Source organism: Tympanuchus pallidicinctus, unplaced genomic scaffold (assembly GCF_026119805.1).
Source record: "Tympanuchus pallidicinctus isolate F22 unplaced genomic scaffold, pur_lepc_1.0 scaffold4, whole genome shotgun sequence".
Classification (NCBI taxonomy): Eukaryota; Metazoa; Chordata; class Aves; order Galliformes; family Phasianidae; genus Tympanuchus; species Tympanuchus pallidicinctus.
Window position 1 is genome coordinate 12,947,793 of NW_026294758.1, and position 24,254 is coordinate 12,972,046.

A 24,254-nucleotide genomic window follows, 5' to 3' on the forward strand; every position below is an offset into this window, starting at 1 on the left:
TATGTTGGTCCTGTTTTTGTCATTCACTGTTTTATAAATACATCCTTTCTAGATCTTTCTCAAGTTGTGTTTGTTCAACATGAGTTGTAGTATCTCACCAATCTTTGCTTGTAAGACTGAAAATTTCACTACATGCCTGAATCAAAGCGAAAAATCTTGCTGGTAAATCAGCTCAGTTCTGTGTGAACTTTTCATTTGAGCTTTGGATGCAGTGCAGCTGTATTGGCAGAATGCTACACCATTGTTGTTAGACTCTCTCTGGTCTAATCAGTTCTGATAAAGCTAGCTTGAGTGTTTCTGCACTAAGTTCCCAAGAATCTTAACTTAGGTAGGTATGAATGGAAACTATTTGAAGACTTCCGTTCCAACTTCTTGGTCATCCTTGGCTGGGCCAGTATTTTTCTGGCTACGACTTTGTTGTAAAAATGTATGACTGTCATACTGGTGATTATTGAATATTTTTGTAGATGTTACTATTAATGTTTTATTCTCTATGTGATGTGCATCTGTTAAAAATCATCAGCTTAATAGAAAGTTTTTCTTTTTTTTTTCTTTTTCTCCTTCTCTCCTGTTTTTCTTTCAAAATACTCTCCTCTTTATAGTGTGATGATGTTTTTGAAGGTAACTAAATAACTAGATAACTTTTCAAGTACTGGTATCTCATATTTCATGCTGGTGCCTGGTATTTGAAGATATTTTTTGTTTCTAAACTTTATGAATTCTACCTGACTTCAAATTAATGATTAGCATTTTCAACCTTTGAAAAAATGTTTGCAGGTCAGTGAAAGAGGACATATACATTCTATTATATGACAGCCTTTAATCTTCATTAAGCCATTAAATATGGTGAAATAACATCACATAACAACATAAATCTAACAGAAATCCTGTTTTCAGACAGTTGCTGTGTGCAGGTTGGATGAACAGTAGTCAACTTTCCCCTTGGGATATTGTCAGATGGAAGCATTTCACTGTAAAGTGTTTGCAGCTGGAGATGTCATAAAAATGATAAAGGTCCTATCAAGTCAAGCTTGAGCCAAGCAGGGACTTTCTGTGTGCTTTGCTTCCTTCTTTGCTTTAACATCTTAAAATACCCCATTTCTGTAATGTGTTAAAGGCCCCTGGGCTACAAGGAAATAATTTTGAAAGAATGACAACTTAGGATAATGAAAAGGCTTTTGTTTCAGCATGTATACAATAAAAAAAGTTAACCCTTGAAAGAGAAATGGAATAAGGAAGGCAGTGTATGTAAAGTCTTGGGCTGTGTTTTACTTCTACTACATGAGCATATGAACAGGCTGCTGTAAGGTAAAACAAAGTGTAAACATCACTAGCTCCCCTAAGTGCTTAGTTTTGGCCAGCAACAAATGTGAGATATCTGGTTGTCTTTCAACAACTGGTTTTAGTCTGGTGAAGTTTGAAAACATAGCTCTTACAATTCAACTGTCATCTGTAACCTTCAAAACAGTTTCCAAAGGAAGCCAATACCAATCCTTGCTACAGTCAGTGACTAAGACAAGTGGAAAAAACAAATCAAAGAGCAGTGAATTAATTTACCCAGACAGGAAAGAGCTCAGTCAAGGGCTGAGGATGTTGGTACAGACTCTGTTTTGGCTTACTCTGGTCAGATCTGTTGTGAACCAGCTAGAGTTCAGGTCTTAAAAGTCTGTTAATTATTAAATAGTGATGAAATGTAAGTGTTTCTGATTTTGCTGGTTGCTAATGTGATATATCCTTTCTCTTCCTCTCTCCCATTCTTCTAGTTAAGGCAGAAAAAAAAACCCTGGTGAAGGGATCCCTCTCTGGAACGTCAGTCCTTCCATGCTTCTTTTCAACCACACCCACCATAGCCTCCAGCTACGCAGCCGAGTATCTTCGAATCAAATGGTCAAAGGTTGAACTGGATAAAAGCGGAAAAGATGCAAAAGAAACCACAGTCCTTGTGGCCCAGAATGGGAACATCAAAATAGGCCAGAACTACAAGGACAGGGTGTCAGTTCCAACCCATTCAGAGGAGACCGGTGATGCTTCACTGACTTTCTCTAGGCTGCGTGCAAGTGATGCAGGGGTGTACCGCTGTGATGTGATGTATGGAGTTGAGGACACACAAGGCATTGTATCGCTGGCTGTTGATGGTAAGAATTCATTTATTTCATTTGTAGTCAGCAGTAATCCCAGTCAAACCGGTAACAGCTACTACTTATAACTACAAGGCATTCACATGACCAGTTTTAGGAAATTGTTCTTCCTTCACTATTGACTTGTTCCATTCTCTTTTTGATTATTTTTAAGATTTTTTTCCAGCCCATATTTTTCTCATTTCTCCTGCACATGTTCTGGGAGGATACTCTTGATTCACAGAGCAAATGCTGTTCACTTGTCCCAGTAGCACGCTGATTGGTTTTATATCCTTTACAAGATGAACTCCTGTTTTCACAATTACTTTTTTTTTTTTAGCAAGTACCTCTAAAGTTCTCCAAAACCAGTCTTTTTGAACCATAGTACATAACATAATACATCTATCTGAAAATGTGTCTTTATAAGAAGATAGACTTGGCAGGCAGAAGCAGTTTCTTAATAATTGTTTCTGTAGGATGAAAAGAAGCAACTGCTCTGCTCTACTGGAGCTCTGGTTGCCTTCTCTTGCTGCTTGGCAGTGGGAATGTAAACTGTCTAACCTCAAACAGCTCTTTCTGTGATAGAAACATCAAGCACCAAGGAAGAGTTTATCTCCATAATAGCAGTTGGATAGCTAAGAAAATCACCTGCCAAAAGCTGCAGGAAGACAAGTAGAAGGGTGCTATTATTCTTCCATGTGGAAGACTCAGGCCTAAGAGTTGGCATGCAAGCACCATAAGGAAATAGCCTCCAAAATTTTGGGGAAGAGAATTGTGCTTGTAAAGAAGCACAGGAAAGAAAATTTTAAATAGAGTGTTGGTGGCAAAAGTAGCACTGATCTATTGGCATTTTTCTCCTAAGTTCCTGCTTATACCCATGTGCAGACTGCTCCAGAGCCTGATGCCCTGCCAGTTTGGCACCAAGCCTGAACTATTAAACTGCTGAAAAGCAGGACATGTTAGCCCAGGCACTGTGCCATGTGAATTCTGGACCAAAATTACTCTGAAGAGCACTGGGCTGTATGGATGTACCAGCTTACATGAGCGTTGGTTTGGGCTCTACCTTGCACTTCTCTGCATTCAGGTGTTTTTTTGAAACTTAGGTATTTACTCAAGTGACTGAGTCCCAAAACAAACATTAGGATCTTCTGTTGGAAATCATGACTTTGGCTAAGATTTTTTGTAAGCTTAATACTATATTGTTCTTTCACTATGCCTAACCTAACTTTAGCAGTCTTTTGGCATCTGTTCAATGAAAGGTTTTGAAGGTGTGGTCTTAATTTGGAAATACAATAAATCAATGTAACCATTAATGTTTTTTTCTAACTTCATAAGCTGTGTAGTCTTAATGGCAAAAGCAAAAGAAATCCTGGTTTGAACATTATTTTTCAGTAATGAATATACCTGGCATTCCTTAGCCCTTTAAAGCACTCCCTTGGCTATGTATCTGTATCCAGGAGCAGCAGATGTTCACTACAATAAAATATCAGATGATTTACAGCAATACTTTAGCTTGTGTTACTGCTGCTACAGTACACTGCAATGAGATGCACAGTTCAGATCTCTTTTAAATGAAAAGAAAATTTCAAACACAGCATTTTCTTTCTGAAGCTACTCTTTTTTGTCGTTTTTTGCCTTTGATGTCAAAATTTGGAGAACAGAACAAGCTGTATCTTCATACACATGGTAAAGTAACATTGTTATCATCTGTGCACTTGATTTTCCATTTTCTATATAAACAAATATAATTTTTCAGACTTGTAAAAATTTTATATTAATGTTGTTGCTTAATTTTTGTACCCTTACTTCAATAAGCCTTCAGCATTTTTGAGACTTCAGCTATTATCTTAAAAGAAAAAAAAAAACAAACCAACAAAACCAATTGTATTAGTCACAAACATAATTTATTTTGATGATGTCATCTTTTTGAATCTGTGCCCTGAAATAATAACAATTACTGAAAGAGAGATGTGTGTTCTTTGTGTGTTCTTCATCACCTGTTGTTAGCAGTTAACATTATTGAGAAATCTTCTTTATGTGTTAATTGTGCTAATTTCTGAGTTGAGTACTGGTGTGGCTCAGCACTGCTTTGGTCTGCTCTTCCAAGAAGACCTGCAGGTGATGTTGCTTGTGTGAAGCTGAGTAAAATTATCACTCATTTTGCTAATGTGCATATTTTATGATCATGGAATGAAAGATAAAATGCGTTTGTGTAGCACTTAATCTCTGGGGTCTGAACAAGCACCTTTTGCTTCACCTTTTTAGTGAATTAAAAGTGTGTAGACAAAGCAGTTATTATGACTGTGAACATTGCAGTAAACTTCTTGATTGTGTAGATGAACCCAACATGACTAACTTGTTGGAGGCTTTTGCCAGCTTCACTCTGGGGACAATTTAGAGATGGGAAGGAATGCTTCTGTGATGCTTTGGGAAGCATAGAATCTTAGAACTGTGGAATCATAGGATGATTTGGGTTGGGAGGGACTTCAAGAATCATCAAATTCCAACTCCCCTACCACAGGCATGGTTGCAAGTCATTAAATCAAGCACTAGACCATGTTGTCCAGGGCCCCATCCAATCTAGCTTTGAACACCTCCAGAGAAAGGGTATCCAAAATCTATCTGGGCAGTCTATACCTGCACCTCACCACCCTCTCAGTGCAAAACTTCCCCTTGACAAACAATCTAAATCCTCCCTCCTCTAATTTAAAACCATTCCCCCTTATTCTATCACTATCAACCTTTGTAAAAACTTGATTTCCCTTCTGATTATAATCTCCTTTTAAATATTCTATTTCAATTATTTTAATGCCAACACTGTTGTCTGTGTTAAATCAAAGAATAAATTAAGGAGAAGTTGTAGCAACATAGAACCAAAAGGACATGCTTGATCGCTTGAAAACTTATTCCTTTGGTGTTACAGATCACCATGTTACATGTTGTGTTATATACCTTCATTAATGCCCAAATTGAGCAGGGATTACTATTTGAATGAGTTGTCAGGCACTTTGCATGTTATGTCCCCAAAATCATAGAATCACAGAATGGTGTGGGTTGAAAGGAATGTTAGAGACCATCCAGTTCCAAACCACTCCAAGTGCAGGTTGCTACCCACCAGATCGGGTTCCATCCACACTAGCCTTGGATGCCTCCAGGGATGGGACACCCACAGCTTCTCTGGGCAGCTGTGCCAGGGCCTCATCACACTCTGAGTGAAGAATCACCATGTAATATCTAATCCAAATCTCCTTTATTTTACTTTAAAGCTCCTCCCCTTGTTCTATCAGTATCTGCCTATGTAAAATGTTGGTCTCTCTCTTGTTTGCAATTTCCCTTAAAGTACTGAAAGAACACAATGTGAGGTCTCCCTGGAGCCTTCTCTTCACCAGGCTGAACAGTCTTAGCTCCCTCAACCTTTCTTCGTAGGAGAGGGGCTCAAGACCTATGATCATCACTGTAGCCCTCCTCTGGACCCACTCCAGCAGTTCATCTTTTTTGTCCTGAGGTCTTCAGGCCTGTTTGCAATTAGGGCCTAATGAGGGCAGAGGGGAACAACAACCTCCCTTTCCCTGCTGGCCTCTCCTCTGTTGATTCAGCCCAGGATATAGTTGGCTTTCTGGGCTGCAAGGGCATTGCTGGCTCTTGTCCACTTTTTATCCACCAGAACCCTCAAGTTCTTCTCAGCAGGCCTGTTCTCAATTAGTTGTTCTTGCAGTCTGTCCTCATATTTGGGATTGTCCTAACCCAAATCCAGCACCTTACACTTGGACTTGTTGAATTTCAATATCTTCCCATTGGACATCTTCTCCTGCCTGTCTACATCCCTTTGGATGGCTTCCCTTCCTCTTGTTGTATCAACTGCACCATTCAGTTTGATGTCATCAGCAGGCTTGCCGAGGGTGCACTCAGTTCCACTGTCTATGTCACTGAACATCAGTAGGGCCAGACTGCTGTACCCCTCATTACTATTTTCAATGGTGAGACTGAACTGTATCCCTCATTACTATTTTCAGTGGTGAAAGCTTAAGAGAGAAGTGTGAAATACTTAATTTTAATTGTACAGGAAGCTGTAGGCTACCACCTGGATACCATATTTAGTTAATGGCAATTATGGGTTCTCCTTGAGGCTGGGGAGGGAGCCTGCATCAACTGCTCAGCAGTGTTACATAGTTTCATCATGCTGAATACCTCCTTTTCCATTACTAATTGTAAGAAAAATCTTCCCTTACACCCTACTTGTTGCTACAATTAAATCAACTTTTCAGACAGGATGATTTTTTTGTTCATAGCAGACCTAGCAGTCTACAGTATTATGCACTTGGACCTCTTACAAAAAGTGGAACATTCAGAACATTCATATTTGCTTTTCATTTGAGGTGATGTCTCCTCTTTACACTGTACTGTTTGAAAATTTCTTTTTCTTGTGTGCGGTTCCTCCTTTTCAGCTGTTGTAATTTTATCTTTCTATGGTGTTTTGAGCTTATCTTTAGGACCCTTTTTGTAATTATTAAACCCAGATCATAAACTCTGTCCTGTTAGGAGTCCAAAGCAGTTGGACTTGATCTTTATATGTACTTTCCAACTGAATTATTCTATTTTACTATTACTGTCTTTGGAAACCTATTTTGCCATTGTTCTTAGTTTCTTCCCTGTTGCTGTTACTGAACATCAAGAGATTTCCAGTACAGTGCCTTAGCTGGCACTGAGCTGTCTCTCCATTCCCACTTCAAGCTGCTTTTTGAAACAGATGAAGTTTTACCTGCAACCCAGTATAGATACTTGGATAGAGATAATGTAGAGGTTGATTGCCAGCAGGCAATGATCTTCAGGTCTTCTGACCATCGTCCTTGAGTGTTCAGCCACCCACTAATAGTTTATCAAGTTTCACAGGTGTGCTGGGTCTGAAGTCAGAGTAGAATTTATTTTCAGTGATTTAAAGTTGGATGCCTAGCACTCAGCTCTTTTCTGATGGGAGTTGTGGGTGAGATGAGCTCTCTAGTAGTTCTCATTCCTGTTCCCTGATCAGAGAGTCTTAGACAGGTAATGTAAACTAGGCTCCTAACCTTCAGGAGTAACAGTGGTAAGTTTGAATTCCACAAAGAGTTTAATAAAAAGTACTACTGTACCTCTCCATATTTATTCCATTTCTCTAGGTATAATAAAGTTCGCTTGTGTAAAATAGATATAAGTTTCCTTATAAAAAGCTGACCTGGACATGCAGAGTAACAGCATGATTCATTCTCAAACATAGTTGAGCATTTAATGAGACTGTTGTTTTTTGTAGTTCTGCGAGATATTAAAAAGCAATATATTTGGACAAATGCAAGGAACATGAAAGAACTGATCTAACAACTCACTTGAGCCAGTTTTTGGTTATTTACCTTGGAAATGCCTGCACATTTGATTGAAGTGGCAAATGTGATCCTTCAGTTTTCTTGCTCTTTTTCAAAATCTTGTCAGAGAGTATTTTTTGGCAATAATGTTACCCTTTTCTTACTGCTGTCTTGGGAGTTCACTGCTTTCACAGACCTTCTTTTGTTAGCTTCTATTTGAGTCCACTGTTTGAGAGGCTTTTTACAAATCGGATTGTAGAGAAAAGCCAATAAGAAAAATCCGAGGCTTAAAATACTGACCTCTTTAAAGGGAAGAAGCAGCAATTAGGGAGGCAGAGTAGACTGTAATTCACAATTTTATTTTTATGCAAACTTCTTTCTTGCAGGCATTATAGTGATAATAAATGGGTGTTGTTTCCAGTGGGAACACTGCCTCTCAGTTGTGCCCTGAGCCCTAAGAGATTGCGTGTTGACAACGCAATTGATTTATTCTCTCTAAAGCCAGAACTCCCCTTTATTAGCACCTAAGTATGGCATTTGAAGAGATGGGGTTTTGTAATCTTTTAGATTTATCTATCTTGAATCCTTATCACCTGTTGATGTTGAAATTTCATATTTCCTTGATAACTAAATAGAAATGGACTGCTACATTTTTAAGCTTATTCTTTACTCTCCTGAGGAAGTGATGGTAGGGAAAATAGAGGTTTCTTAGCTACAAGGTAAAGAGCAGAATATACAGTGGCTCAAAGAGAGGGAAACTGAATTCTGTATTGAGATACCCGGTTCTGCATGCATCTGTGCCTAGGGAGTAGGAATGAGGATGCTATGATACATCTGTCACAGCCCTGGCACAGGGACTTGGAAGGTGGCAGCTGATTTTCAGGCTGCAGGTGATTTGGTGTCAGGCTGAGGATGTGCAGAGGACCACACACCTTCTCCCTTAAGAAGATAAAGTAAAGTAGGTGCTGATATGCATAGCTACACTGATTTTTATCCTGTCAATCATCTCCTATTGTGAGAACAGTTCTGAGAGGCTATGTATTTCTTTTAATTTTTTTTTTTTTAACAATTTAAATTTCAATATCAGTGTCTTGGCCTCACTGAATGCTGTGTGTCCAACTACATTGTTATGCAGAGGTAACAGCAGGTACGTGATCTAGGCTGTCTGTTCCAAGGTATTGCAGATGTAGTAACCAAGTCCTCCACTTTGGCAAGTTGTCTGTCAGAAGAATGCAGTTCAGGCTGAGCATCAACTGCTTTCTTTCTCTGCACTAGCTTGTTTAGAGGAGTCTGTGTACACTTGCATGTTGCTGCATTACTTTGTAAAGATGGAAGCAAAGATTTTGGGCAGAGGGGTGATGTGCGAGTTGGTGCAAGAAGCCTTGTCCTTGGAGAGCCAGCAAGTGGAACTGGGTGGTTGGTTTGTGCTTCCTCTTTGCATGCAGAGAGGATCCTGGAGACATCTGTGAATGCAATGCAAGGCTGCTCTCAGGTTGCCAGAGCAAGAGATGGGAGTTGCAAGATGTTTGCAGAGCCTGGAGTGGGAGAAGAGATGAATTATTGCAAGAAGCTCAAAATTCCTGTTTCTTCCTTTAATGCAGTGCTCTTCCCTGTTGCCTCTGTTTTGGATTGTATTTGTAATGTAAGTTGATTTCTGCATAAAAGTAAGGAAGATCACCCAATTTGTTTAGAACTCTATTAGCTTTGGCATTGAGGGATGCTTGAAGGGTCTATACCACTTTGACTGAGACTTGAAAATAAAAATGAACAGAATAACAACTGCCATAATTATCTTTTCTCTTTACATATTCTTTGTGTTATGAGACTACTTCTGAAGTTCAGTCTTTATGTGACTCCAGGCAGGCAAGTTGCAGCAGCATGAGCTCACTAGTGAAAGCTGTTGTTTATTAGCCACAATAAAGCAGGAAGTGTCTTGAAGGAGCCCTTCCCTCCAGTTCTAGGAAGTGTTGTAGCATGATACCCTGGCAAGTGATAAAGCAAAGCTGCAATCCAAAGGTGCAAAACCATAGTATCAGTCTCTTACTCAGGAAGGTCCTAGTTTGTTAAGTGAAATACTTCATGCTTTCCTTCTCTGGTGTAAGGCAAAAATAAGTGAATAAAAGACATTCTCTCTTGCTCAGGCAGCAGCAGTGAATTTTTGGGTGCTGCAGATTACTTTCCTGTGAGTGCTCTTTTTTGCAGACACTGCTGCTCTTTCCTGTAATTAGACTGACTTTGCCAGATGTTCGGTGACAACATTACGCTCTTGTAGTCTGTTTTCCAGTTACTTTATTTGTTCCTAAGACAACTCCTTTCTTGCCTTTTCTTTCAGAGGGCAAGTGGACAAAAGGGAAAAATCCTTTACAAATGTTGTAAAGTGCAAGAACTCGGACAATGGATTTTGCCCCCTTCTCTCTGTCTAACTGAAACAATGAAAGTCCTGCACTTTAATCTTCTTAGCCCCAGGGGGTCTTCTAATTATTGCAGCTGTTGCTCAGGCTTATACATACTGACGTCTTCCTACCCATTCATCTTGGAGGCTCTTTTATGTCCATTGGCTCCTCAGTGGAAATGGAAGAGCCTTAAACTCGGAGAATAGGTGAAGTTTACCTTTTGGATCTGGGTGAGGAGAACAAAGCATTCTCCAAGTTCCTTTCCAGGATTTACAAATGACCAAAGGCATTTTCTCAGCAGCTCTTTAAATTTATGTTAGCACTAACTCTTTAGTTCTGCCTTACCAAGGTAATGCAAGGTCCACATGTCATCAGCAAAGCCATTGATTGCTTTCAGTTTGTAAGAAATAAGGGGCTTGTTGAGAAGGCACTCATATGTAGGCAGCTTAAAGCTTTAAAATAATGCGAGTTTAGAGAAGTATGTTGCCTTCTCCTGCTAAGTTAATAAACCTTTCTGTGGCTTTATGGAAAAGCAGTGTTCTTGTGCCTTGATGAAGTCATGTTACATCAGTTAAGTGAACTTGCAGGGGGGAAAAAGTATTGAGGCAATGAGTCTAAATGTCTATAAAATTTGTTTTAATTAAAATTAAAACAACAAGCCAAATGAGCAAATTACTTCACATACTTGTGCATTTCTGGCTTGACTCTGTATAAACAGTCAGTGTAAAATATTGTATGCTACTGGTACAATAAGGCCAAGTTGGACAGCTTGTGAATTATACCATGACCAAACAGGTTAACTGAACCTCAGCATTTTTATTTACTATTGTGCCACTGAATAGAGTCATGCTGGTTTATACCAGCAGGTATGTGGCCCAGATTATTGACTGTGTTATAAAATAACCAATATATTAAAATAAAGCTCTTAAATCTTCAAATAACATATTTGTTATTTTGAATTTTTAAATTCAAAAAGTAATTAGTTGTTGTTACCTTAACTTTTTGTGTTGTAAGGCAGTGTACTGTGGACACATGGACATGTGATAAGGAACTGCATGGTTGTGGGGTAAACAAAGCCAAAATACTGCTACACATATGCTTATGGGTATACAAACACGTATGCATGGATAAAGTTTTGCACAACTTAAAGCAACACAAATGATCTGTGAATTTGCCTAAAGCAGGCAGTGGAAGAAGCCTTACAGCAGAGAAAGTGTAGGGGCATAGGAGCTGGTAAATCTCACTCTCTGACATTCCCTGTCTCTCAGAACAGAGAGTTTTCATTAGTAAGAGCATATCTTCCTTGAGGCTGTGCCATAGTGCACGGGCCATTGGAGTGCTGTGGTCCTCATTTTGTATCATTACGCTTGCTCTTCTCATGCTCAAGAGAGAAGAAAGGTGCTCACGGGCAGCTGTCCTTGCTTTTTGCTAACTCCTGAAGTCTGCCTAGAAAATTGTTTGGAAGGATGTTAGGAGGCCTGAGCCAAGTAACTTGCCGAACTAGTCTAGCAGTTTTAGCAGTCACGATGATGGAGTTGCAGGAGTTGCACCTGGAATACTTAATTTATGTAATATAAACATAGCCATAATTTTTTTGTGACCTGCTCTTCACTTTGGGCTTTGCCAGTTCAATATTTGAAGCTGAAATAATTACTTTGCTGTTTGTAAGAAGAGCTATGCATTATGTATTCTGTCAGCGACTCTGAAAATGCACTTTATGGGTCAATAGTAGCCTATGAGGATCCAAGCGGTGGCTGCAGCTGGTGTGTGGGTCCACAGTAAAGTTGAAATTTCTGGTGCTTCTTCCATTTCTTTTGTTTTCTGCCAGAAGCTTTAATGAAAATTGATGTCTGATGACTGAGCTTTGAACTACCTGTGTGTGAATACACATAGTGTGTTGTAATTTTGTTTGAGAAACTTTCTTAGCAAACCACAATAAAGAGAAAAAAAATAGTATTTTTTGCTTATTGTCCATAGTTAGATCTTTGATAGGATAATTTTACTAAATTAATCTTTAGGAAAAGCACCTACAATTTCTAGGTATGTTGGAATTTGGTCACTTTTGGAAGCTTCTCATATTGCTGCTTACTAGTAAGTTATCAGACTTCCATCTTTCAGCAGTATACTAATAACAAAGACTTCTCATTAAATTTGTTATTGTTTTAATGCCAACATTTCCAAGGTCATAACAGTGTACTGTATCCTCATCAGGAAATACCCCAATAAAATTATCACTAAAAATAACGTTTTGTGATTTATTTTTCTTGTTTTGTGGCAATTCTGCATAGTGGATTATTTATGGTACTATAATGCTTCTGAAGATTTTCATTTAAATAAATGAGAGTAGGTGTTATTTTTCAGTCATCATATCCTTTTGGTGCTAAACTGTTAAAGACATTAGCAATGGAGAAGGATGTGATTTGGTCAGATGGGCCATCTTAGAATTGGTGCCCTTTATATTGTTTTAGGTGTTCAGACACAACTGTTGTCAAACTGAGTTTGAATCATAAGTGTATGGAAAACAGAATGTGGTTCCTTGACATAATGTGTCTTAACAAAAACCATCTTAACTCTTACCCTTCTCTCTCCAGACATCTGACATATTCTTGTAATTGTGGAAATTGTCTAGATTCTTTCCAGAATCAGAAAGGCAATAATAAAAGCAAGCTTTGTTTTGTCTATATTGTTGGTACTGCATGCAGGAAAGCCTAGCAATGAAAAATAGGCCAACAGGCATATACTTATAAATGTTGTGTTTGCAATAATCTGTGAATGTGTAGGATCAGACATGAGGGCCATCACTGATGATTTAGCTTGCCTCAAAAGAAACTCTTTGGTGTGCCTGCTTGCTGCATGCTTCCCTGTGGCTGACAGATCTCAAACATTCAAGGGTTGCCCCATTCACTCTTGGCATTTCTGCATGCAGTTACTGCAGCTGGCTACTTCCAAAAGGCTGGTTCTTTTCTTGCTTTTTGATTAGGTCTGTTCAGTCTTGCCTGGTCACTTGATTTGACTTGCAATTGGATGGGCTGACAAGTGAGTGTGTCAGGTAGTGCCTTAGCATATGGATATACTTCAGTGTACGTTCTTTTTGGTCACAATGTTCCATTATACTTAAGTGGAAATGCTTAGATGGTTTAATTACTTTTTCAAAATATGCTGAATATAGTTCAAACTATTAAAAAGATAGGGTGTCATATAGTTACTGGTAGTAGCCACTAGAGGGAGGGGCATAATTCAATTGGTGGAATATCTCAGCCTTCTAGTGTTTTAATTGTACCCATCTGTTTTTACCATCATAATAATATCCAGGTAAAGTTACAATATGATGATGACTGCAGAAATGATGCAAAATGTGTCAGTAATCTGAGTTTGTTATCTTTTCAGGTGTAGTATTTCACTATCGTGCAGCCACCAGCAGGTACACTTTGAATTTTACGCAAGCTCAGCAGACTTGTTTGGACAATGGTGCTGTCATAGCAAGCCCAGAGCAACTGAAAGCAGCATATGAAGATGGATTTGAACAGTGTGATGCTGGCTGGTTGTCTGACCAGACTGTTAGGTGAGATGCTTAGAACACTCTTTGACAGAGTTTCTCCAAATTAGTATGCTTAGCCTGTAAAAACTTAATGTTCTGACTTATTGTGTTAATAAATATGGACATGCTGCATTTCAGATATCCAATTAGACATCCAAGGATTGGTTGCTTTGGAGATAAAATGGGAAAGAAAGGAGTCAGAACATATGGACGCCGTTTTCCTAATGAAACTTACGATGTGTACTGCTATGTGGAACACATGCAAGGTAAGATAGGTCCATATTTATTCTGCATGACAAATTTCAAAATAACTTGGGGTTCCAATATGGAAAAGCAAAGAAATATGTTCCGTGTGCAATACATTTTGGCCGTTTTGAATCTGAAGTGAATTGCTGAGTGGAGTGAACCTATAGTTTGTGCTGTACTAGACCTTAATTAAAAACAAATGTGAAGTCTACAGAAAGTCAGTCTGGTTTAAAGATGCTATAGTCAGTGACACCAGATCACACAAAACTAGTGTCAAAATGTTTTATTTTTTAGATGTTATAAAAGGATATTCAAAGAAATTACAATGAAAGTTTGAGAAACTGTATGTATCTTTTATATATATATACATATACATACATATATATATATCTCTATATATATGGAGATGGATATGATGCAAATGCTGCTAAATATATTATAGTTCATAAGGTATGTAAGTGAGGTTTTCACATGTCCTGAACATAAAGTTGGAAAGATATTTAATTGAAATCCAAGTTTAATCTTTTTTTTTTTTTTTTTTTTTTAAAGAGAGTCATCTCAATATCAAAAAGAAAAACACGAGCATGAACTTTCTATTGAGGATTAGCATTTTTAACTAAATTATTTGTGGTTATATAATACAACTGTAGTCTTTGCAGAAGTTGCTCATTAAATGACTCTAATGCAGTAGAGAGATTATGATCCTGCCACATGTTGATTACAAAACATAGATCGTGATGTGAAGTCTGTGGTACTTTATGATCCACTTGTGATCATGTGATCAGTCTTGGTTCAACGAGGTGTTGGATGTTGAAAAGTAAAAAAAACATTAAATTTTCCTGTGATTGGTCTATTCTCATACCCACTCTTTCGGAGAAGTAGTGTTTTCTACCATCCAACCTGAATCTTGCCTGAAGCAACTTGAGGTCATTCCCTCTACCCTATCTCTTGTTACCTGAGAGAAGAGGGTGACCCCCGCCTCACTACTACAACCTCCCTTCAGGTAGTTATAATTCATACAAGCTTGGGAACTGAAAGTTAAGCAATGCAATTAATGCTCTTAGTTTTGTCTTAGTTTTATTTATGTTCCTTCTATGTCTGACAGTGAACAGCATGCTTGAACACAGAGAATCCATATCATTCCTCCATAAATCCCTGACAGAATTCACCTCTGAATCAGCTCTTGAATCTAAGGTTATACATTCAAAATAGATTGTTCCTAGCTTTCAGAAGCAGTTTTGACAAATCTATATTGTTCTGGAATGAAAAAGAGAAGCGTTCTTCTCTTATCTTCATTTACCCCTTTATTACGGGGAAGTGTTATAATATAGAGAAGCTCATCCTGGATGCCACTCCATCAGATCCACAGCTTTTATATGCTGGAGACCGCAGAATTAAATATAGGTGGTGTCACATGAGACTGCATTAGATGGAAACAATTCCCTCAATCTGCTGGTCAGGCATCTTTTCAAGCAGACCAGGACATGCCTGGCTTTCTGGGCTGTAAGCACACATTGCCAGCTCGTGTTTTTTTACTATGACCCCAAAGTCCTTCTTGCAGTGCTTCTCTTGATTCACTTATTAGCTAGCCCACGTTCATGTTTTGGATTGCCCCAGCTCATGTGCAACACCTTGCACATGGCCTTGTTGAACTTTATGAGGTTCACACAGGTCTTTCTCAATCCTGTCCAGGTCCCTTTGGATAGCATCCCATTGTTGTGTTCCATCAAGATTTGCACCATGTTTCTTGGTGCCACCTGCAAACTTACTGAACTTTTAAGCCACTGCCTACGTCAGATGTTAAATAGCGCAGATCTCTGAAAAAGATCACTTATCTCTGGTCTCCATGTAGACATTGAGCTATTGACTGCAACCCTTTCCATCTAGGTGGTTCCTCTTAGTGGTTGATCCGTCAAATGCACGTCTCTCCAATTTAGAGACAAGAATGTCATGCAGGACGCATGCTTTCCACTAGTCCATTCAGTTGACATCAGTTGCCCTTATTCACCATTGCTGTAAGTCCATTGTTGAAGGCCACAGAATTTGTCAAGTGGAGTTAGCCCCTAGTGAAGTCATATTGCCTGTGATGAGTTATCTCTGTTTCGTATGTGCCTTAGCATAGTTACCAGAAAGATCTGCTCTGTGATCTCACCAGACACAGGAGACTTGCTGGTCCATGATTTGATAGGTGTTCCTTTTTACTTTTTTTAAAGATTGGGGTTCACTGGGCTACCACTGCTTCTCAAATATGACGAATAGTGGCTTAGAAACTTCGTCTACCAATTTCTTCAGGACCCTAGGATGTGTCTTAAGTCCTGTGTACTTGGGCATCTTTGGGATCCTTAGGTGGTTTCAAACCTTATCTTCTCTTCTCCTACAGTGGGTGATCCTTCATTTCTCCTAGTACCATCCTCTGGTTTCCGACTTGGATGGTAGGGCTAGAGCATTTGTCAATGAAGACTAAGGCAAAAAAGCTGTTGAATACTTCACCATTCACTACAACTTGGGTAACAAGGTCTCTGATTTCCTTCTGGACAGGACTCACATTTTCCCTACACTTTCTTTTATCACTGACATATTAGTAGCAGTCTTCCTTGTTTCCCTTGACCTCCTTGGCCAGATTTAATTCAGATATAATTCTGTCAGGACTTAGCTTTCCTACCCTGATCTCTCTCTGCTTGGACAGTGTCACTGCATACCTCCAATGATACCTGTCCTTGCTTTCTCCCTTTATAGGTTTCCTTTTTGTGTTTGAGTTTCCAGGTGTCAGGTGTCCAGGTGAACATGTGTCCAGGATCACATGTTCATTTCAGGCCTCCTGATGCTTTTGTCTGACTTCCTCTTTGTTGGAATGTATCACTTCTGAGCTTGGAAATAATGATTATTGAATAATAGCCAGCTTTTTCAGCCTCTCAAGGTACTCTATCAAACAGATCCCTGAAGAGGCCAATGTCTGCTTTCCTTGAATGCAAAGCAGCACGCTTACTCGATGCCCTTGATATTGTCCTAACGATCTTGAGCTCCACATTTCAGGGTCACTGCTACTGGGGCTGCCCTTGTTCACATTTTCTATTAGCCTCTCCTTGTAGGTCTACCACACCACCTCTCCTTGTTGACTCTTTGTCTCTTGGAGAAGGAGGTTATCATCAACGCACTGCAGAAGTCTTCTGGTTTGCTTACATCCTTCTGTCTTGTCCCACCAACAGATATTGGAGTGTTTTAAGTCCCCCATGAAGACCAGATGGTCACATTATGGTCCCAGTTGCTGGAGTACGTGGGTTATGTTCATATATAATAGTATTACTGCACAAAATACCTTACTATGGTAATAAACTGAATCTGAGTAGAGGGGAGAATTCCTACTAGGTCGGTCAGAGTTTCACCACTGACTTCAAGAAAGTACTGTCAGATCAATACTGAGCACATAATAAAGCTTATCCTTAAGCTCTCTATTTATGTAGCTGGAAAGTTCTTTATGTGAAGAGGCAACTGTGGTGGAGAAGATAATTGCCAATTAACAGTAGAATCTCAGCCCACTGCACAGGGATTTTGTTGCTTCTGTCTATCAATTTTAATGCCAGATTATTAGATTATTGCAACAACTAACCACATTTTTTTTGCCTATTTCCTCAGTTTTCAATGAACTCGAGTAAGAAGAAAGTATCTACAAGTCAGAAGTGCTATATGGTATAGATATGTTACACTGACATGCAGAGGAGTTAATTTATTCTCTTTGCTGAAGAGGAACAGATGTAGTACCATGTTATGGTACAATGCAGGATAACTTTTTTCCACCGACTTCACACAAACCTGTGCCTCTGAGCCAGAGTTCCTTTTTAAGAAAGAGCTATGGAGCCAAGATGGCTTTGTCTGAATAACAGAAACAGTGTGGTTTTTTGGTTGTTTTGCTTTTTTTTTTTTTTTTTAAGGAACAAATGATAATTTTAAATGCAGAACTTGTTTCAAGTTACACCAGTGGGATTACACTTTGCAACCATTCATTGCAGAAGACAGATTAAATTTAGATAAACTGCCAACAGAAGTTATTGGAAAGTGAACACTGCAGAAAAGCAGCTCCTGCATTTTATCTTCTGCATTGTAGCAAGCTCCTCCACTGGTGGAAAAGTTAGCAGTTCAAGATTAAGTTTTAGTCAAATTTCTAGTTTCCATATTTACCCCACCTATGGTTGATTCTGAAAGTGCAGCCATCTCTTGTACTGAGTACTGTCAACATTTCATTAAAAACAGCTGATACTTTGCGTATTGTAGAACTGTGCTTAAACACGATTATTTCCATACAAATTTGAAAGTTCTTATCTACATAGTCTGTTCTGTTTCAGTGCCAAATGTTATATTTGGGCTAAATAAGTCCTTATTCAGAGAGCTCATGTTGAGCAGATGACTATTCATGGAATAGGATGGTTGCTTGATTAATGATATCAAAATCTAGACCATGATGAGATGTCAGCATGGAAGTCATTGAATAGTTAATGGTCTGTTGGCCAATACTGGAGATATTGTTAGCCTAGAAGGCCATAAATGGTGGTAGGAATACTTAATTAGAATACATTGTAGTATAAATTTGTATTGAATTTGCAGTACTAATTCGGGAAGTTACACAGAGGATTTGTAGGAGCACACCATTTCAGTTTTCTTCCTTTCTGGCCATGTAAGTTAGCCAAACACTTGGATTTCTCCTTGAAACACAAAAAAAAATTAAAACCAGTTGTCTAAACTAAATCTTGCCACTTCCTTGCTCTAAGGAAACCCATAGAAATTAAAGACTACACAATTATGCATAAAATATTTTGAGTTTTGCTAAAAGCAAACTACACAGGATAATACTTCTGAGAAGGATTTTCAATTTCTGAGCTCCCAGTGATAAAAATAAGAATGTGGAGACAAAATCTGGAGTTAAGATCTTGTTAAATATGTACTGGGCTTGGGGGTCTTACTGTGCACTCATATACTTCTAAATCTTCATATTTCATTGCATATTTCAGTATGCTAAGTGTTTAAAAATATTTAGGATATCTACCTTTAAATATGAGAAGATTCCTAAATAAGAGTTTAATCTAAAGAGATTCAGTGCTAAGGGTTTGGATATAACTGAGGTTCTCCAAACATCTCCAACTGAAAAGTGTCCAGACCAATGTCTGATGTAGGAGACTCCATTGTAAAGAGATGGTTGATGAGTAACAAGGATTTTCCATTCTGTCTTCAGAGATAAGGTTGAATATGATTGATTTGACACTGATGTGCTGTCAGAAATAGAGACAAAGTGAAATCTGGTTGCCAAAGCCTAATGATGAAGTGAGGGACTGTGAAATTGGCCTGCAGAGCCAAAGCACAAACTACTCCATGCAGCAGCATCTTCTGTCCAAAGACAGTTACAAGCCATATATGTCTAATAAACATATATAGTATGCAGATGGGAAGTCATGCTAAGAAAGTTATTTTTGGGTGTCTGTGGGAAAGATTATGAAGTCTCCTTTTCATGCACCATTTTCAGCCCCCTAGTGAGTGTGGGGAAGAAAAAGAAAACAAAACCAGATGGTCTTTAAATACTTTCAAATTAGTCTCATTCATTTTTGCTATTGTCATTGAAATCTCTGTGAGAACAATAGTGATTTAAAAGGTCGAGGTCTAAAATACTGCTTCAGGTGTGAAAATCTTCTCTAGAGTCCATTCTTACTCTGGAGTGACAATTGGATTTTAAAGAGGAAGCACAGAGAATTATTTTTTCTTCTCAGTTCAAGGCCTGTGATACAGCCACAGTTTTTGCATTGGTATTTGCTGGATATGTCTCCAGCCTTGAACTATGTGATTTGGTGTAGATTTAAGGATACAAGAGTTCTCAAGCACTCAAATAATGGAACTAGGTAGAAAGTAATTCTATGCTGCTTTTTATGCATGATGTGGAATTTGATCTGGAGCATGAGAAATCTCGTCTTTAGGGAGATCCGAAAATTCTGATTTCTGAATACTTTCTATGAAAGTAAAGCACAAAAAGGAAAAAAAAAATCATATGCAGTTCAAAGTTCATTTCTTGCCTTTGTATGAGGCAGTGACAAAGCTCTGTAAGGACATAGCAGTTGCCAAGGTACTTTGCATGCTGGAGGGCAAGCTGATGGGGAAAGTATACTCTTCCAGTCCTATCAAGTGCAATGGATTCCTGTTCAGCCTGTGATTTTGCATAGAGCAGATCCAAGACAATCAGGAGAATTTAATTAAATTGTTACTGATGTGTATCAAAAGGAATCAACTAACTTGTTCTAACGTGTAAAGGAAAAAGACTTCAGCTTGCCTAACATTCTGCTTTAAAGTGCAATGTAGCTGCTTATGTCTTTGTGATAAAATGTTCAAGGCAGCGTAAGTCTGTTTTCTTTAAGTAAACCTGAGCGAAGCTGTACATCCAGGCTGGTTTTCTAGGTTTTCCTTTCCTAGAAAGAGTGTCATCATTGTTTGAGCTTCTGTTAAGGATACCTCTTTAACAGTCTGGTGTATCAGAGAAGTAACCCTTAGCAGAGGCAGAACTGAGGAAAAGAGTTGCAGCTGAGACAACAAATCTTGTCTGTGCAGCTTGGGAAATGAAAATTGACTCGAGAGCTGGACTAATAAACAAACTAACTGTAACAGTGTCTAAGGACACTGCATGTGGTGAACTTGTCAGGTCCATCTTGGCCTGGGTGTGCATGTGCTTTTTTTCCAGAGTAAGCAAAACAAGGGTAGAGGTCTCTGTGTCCTCATGCACGTGTACTTAGGTAGGGTAGATGTGGGTAATAACTCTCTGTCCCTGTGTTGCCCTGATTCTTCCCTTTGTCTTTCTTTAGATGACACTGATGATAATGGAAGTTGTAGACTCTGAGAACTCAGCCACAAGATTGGTGAATGCTTGTGAATTCTTTTTCCTAGTCATTGTTGCTGAATCCCAGATGGGATATTGTTGATGAAGAGTCTTGCTGCTTTGGGAGAGTAAAATGGGCAAAAAGGCTACAAATATTAAATATTGATAAATGCAGGGGTCTTTTGGTCATTCTTAGAAATGGGTTGAAGAACAGCTAGGACACTCAGTAGGTAGTTACCAACCACTATCAACACCAGCTGCTGTGCTACCTCTTTTGTCTACAGAATATTCAGTGAGAAACTTGTGGGTTCTCTTGTGAGCTTCTCTGCATTTTGAGGGAGCCCTGTAAAACTCTTGTTGTGACTTGCACGTGATGCCTTCCTCTGCAAGTGTACATGGCTTGTGTCTGTCACACTGGGTGACCCTGGGAGAGTTGATGATATACTCTGGGAGAAGAGTGCCACACAGCTAGGCTTAAAGAGCTACTATAGGAAATAGCAGCATACCAATACCTTAGTTGTGGTTTCATCTATTGGAAGATAAATTACTGTGGGACTAAATCTAGTTTTATTACTTTTGCCCTAGTCAATACATGTTGCATTTTGACCCCTGGCTATGCCTGCCCTTATTTCTGTGCTTGCTTTTAAGATGTGTGATTCATGAAATTCACACCTACAAACATGCCCAGCTCAGTGAGATGTCTCTGATGAGAGAAGATAAGTGAGCTAGCCTTCAAAAGAATGAAGCTTGCTATAAAACTAGCTGATAAGTTTGTGGATTCTAAGCTTTTTCCTTGGGGGTTGCAGTGAATCAGCTTGTCTTCAAGAGAAAAAGCTGGTTTCCTCAATCTGTTTGATCTGTTTGAAAGAGGGAAGAAGCAATAGAGAGGGAAAAGGATAGCTAATGCAGCATGATTTCAAACCATGTTCTCTTTCCAATGGAAAGTGAAGTAGGACCAACACTCTTTTCACGTACTATGAACTGAATTTCTACACAGCTGTGAGGATAGAAGTGCAGGAAAAGGAAGTGGGATATTATTAAATAGTCCTTGCAGCACATGCATGATAAGTTTTGATAATTTGGTAACCATCACTTTCTGACTAAGAACTAATAATGTTAGAGAAATGACACAGATAGCAAAATATCTCATCTAAATATAGAGATAAGAGATTTCTTCTTGATCTGCAGTAGTGTAAAGCTGGTTTTAGGAAATACAGGACATTTAACATCCCCACACATTCCATTCTGATTGCACTCAGTGCACACAAACAGTGGGTACTGATTAATTGTTTCTGTGCTCTATGGGTTAGCAGATCCCTGAAGTGCAAAGAATTCTGTACGTGCATCTTACATGACCACAGCGTGCTGCGGGTGGGATGTGCAGGAGGGATTGTGCATCTTCTGTTCTTGGGCTGCTGTAAACTAAACTGATTCTATCCCGCTGATGAAATATATTGAACACTGCTTTCTTTTCAATTGCTTGACAGAAGACAAACCTTTCCTTTTTTTCTTTTCCAATGTGGTTTTCAAATAAGATTGTAGGACAGCTTTTAAGAATGTTTGAACTTCTATAGCAAGGCCTTTATTAAAACTTCGCTTTTTTTTTTTTTTTTTTTTTAACATTTTGTCCCAGCAATTATCACACACATCAAGTGTACTCTCAAACAAACACATAGAACTTAAATTTATCTTCAGTCTGGACAGCCAAATTGTGGAGTTGTTTTTAAACAGTGGATTCAGTGGATTGTTTTTAAAACAAGAATTCTGGAATCAGAGCAAATCACTTTTTAAAGCTATTGCAAGCTGCTAAGTTTTAGCATGTATTTACTTTTTTTTTTTTTTTTGTCAGCAGTATTCTTGAAATACATGAATGATATGTGATTAAAGGGAAAATAAAAGCATTTTATTGATTGTTCTGGTACCTTTTTACATTCTTTGTGAATTTATCTTCAGATTTTATTTTTAATATGCCAAATAGGTGGGAAAGAAAAGCTTGACTTTTACTTGCTTGCTGAACTGTTCTAGTTAGACTGCATTTTTTCTTAAATATGTGGGATTTTTTAATCATTGAATTTTTTTCTGGTAAGATACCTTTTGACAAAGATTGTGTCTGTGTGGGTATAGCCAGCTTCAAGAGATGAACCAAATGAGTTGGTGTTGAGTCGGTAGAATTGATTAAGTACAGACATGTCACTCTCCTATTAAAATTGCAGTATTATCAATATTGCATATACAGACAAATTCAGGCAAATATCTATGTAAAAATCTTCCTGAGCCTCTTGGGTATTTCTTTGCAACCTACTGAGCAACCTACATAAATTCTGTGTGTATAATGGCTGCTATGTGAGCATATATTCCTCAGAGAAGAGGGAGCTGTACTAGGGAGGTGTTTAATGACGTCCCCATCTGGGACTGTGGGATAACTGCAGCCCTCATTCTGTGTTGGCCATGATACTAGATCTGCTCCACAATACAGAAAAAGCTGTCTTCTGCAGATCTGTTTAATAAAAAAGCTGTATTATATATGTGGTCTGGAGAGCTGGAAGAAGCATTCTGATACCTCTGAGGGTGAATGATTATTCACTTTCTTTATCATGAAGTGTTCCTGGTAGACATGTTCTGCCCTTCAATTGCTACTTCTAATTTAAAAACTCCCTACAACAAACTTACACTGTGGAATTGATATTACAGCTGTAATAACAAACCAGAGTTTCTACCCAGAAGGAAAAAGAATATTGGCATTTTGCCTTCTTTCACACTTGCATTCCTTTCAAGCCTGAAGCAAGTGTAATATGTGAATGAAATTGCTTGGGGTGATGTAGTCTGTCTGCCTTTTGCTAGGTTGTCTTGAAACAGCTGCTGAGGTGGGACAGATTGCATGTCCAATGTGAATAAGCGGTGCTGTCCTGCAACAATGGTTGCTGTGTTCTGGTCTGCTTACAAGGGATATGGGAGAGAATTGCTATCTTGTAACAAATGTTTTGAGTTTGCACTATTTTCTGCAGATGAATGTGTTGATTTTAAGTTTGATCAGTACTTTCTGAAGCCTGAGCAAAATCTGGAAAGAAGTCAATTTACTTTTTCGTTCCCAGGACAGAAAGATCAAAGCCTTGATTTTGCTTATAGTGTTTGGGTGAACAAGGCAACAAATCAACTATGTAATGGCTATTTAACTTTGAAGCAAAATATTAGGCATAATGTTTGTTTTCAGTCTCTAACTGAGAGGCTAGTAAGTGCAAATTACTATTTAATGGAAACAAAACTATAATAGGGGTAATCTAGATTAGTTCGGCTTTTTTACAAAACGGGCTTTGTGCACACAACATGTCTGCTGCATTCCCTCATCTGTGTTTCCCCACAAGGCAAGAGTAAGATTGATGTAAATACGACATTTGAAGCTGCTGCGGAGCAGGCAGGGAGGAGCATTATTTGCTCTTTGTCTGTGTCCCAAGTGAGATTTTAGCGATGACTAAAAAGGTCAGGTAAAAGGCTTGCAGATGTAAAGGATTTGTTATACTGAGAAAGTAAATTCTGTTGGGCTGGATTTAATTAGCAAAGTTGAGTTGGAAAGTCTGCTCCAGCGGAGGTCACGGAGGAGCTTTGAGGCTTGTGTTACCATTGCCTAGAGACTCAGTCTCCAACCATGATGTAGGTATAATTTGAGTATGAATGCTCGGGCTTTCTTGTAGGCATTTTTTCATAGTGCCTACAAGTGAGATATAAGAGAGTTATATCTCACTTATAAGAAAAGTGAGATTTAGGTTTTCTGTCTGTTTTTTT

General features: G+C 38.6%; 1 protein-coding gene across 4 annotated transcripts in view; it reads left to right on the forward strand.

Annotated features, from left to right (window-relative positions):
* The window catches only part of VCAN (versican), a 105,457-nt gene that overhangs the window by 14,024 nt on the left and 67,179 nt on the right, over positions 1–24,254 (forward strand). For all 4 annotated transcript variants that reach the window (XM_052700504.1, XM_052700505.1, XM_052700506.1 and 1 more), the window contains exons 3-5: positions 1,764–2,135; positions 13,231–13,405; positions 13,520–13,647. In XM_052700504.1, the coding sequence (XP_052556464.1) occupies positions 1,764–2,135; positions 13,231–13,405; positions 13,520–13,647 (675 nt within the window). The remainder of the gene's footprint in view (positions 1–1,763; positions 2,136–13,230; positions 13,406–13,519; positions 13,648–24,254) is intronic.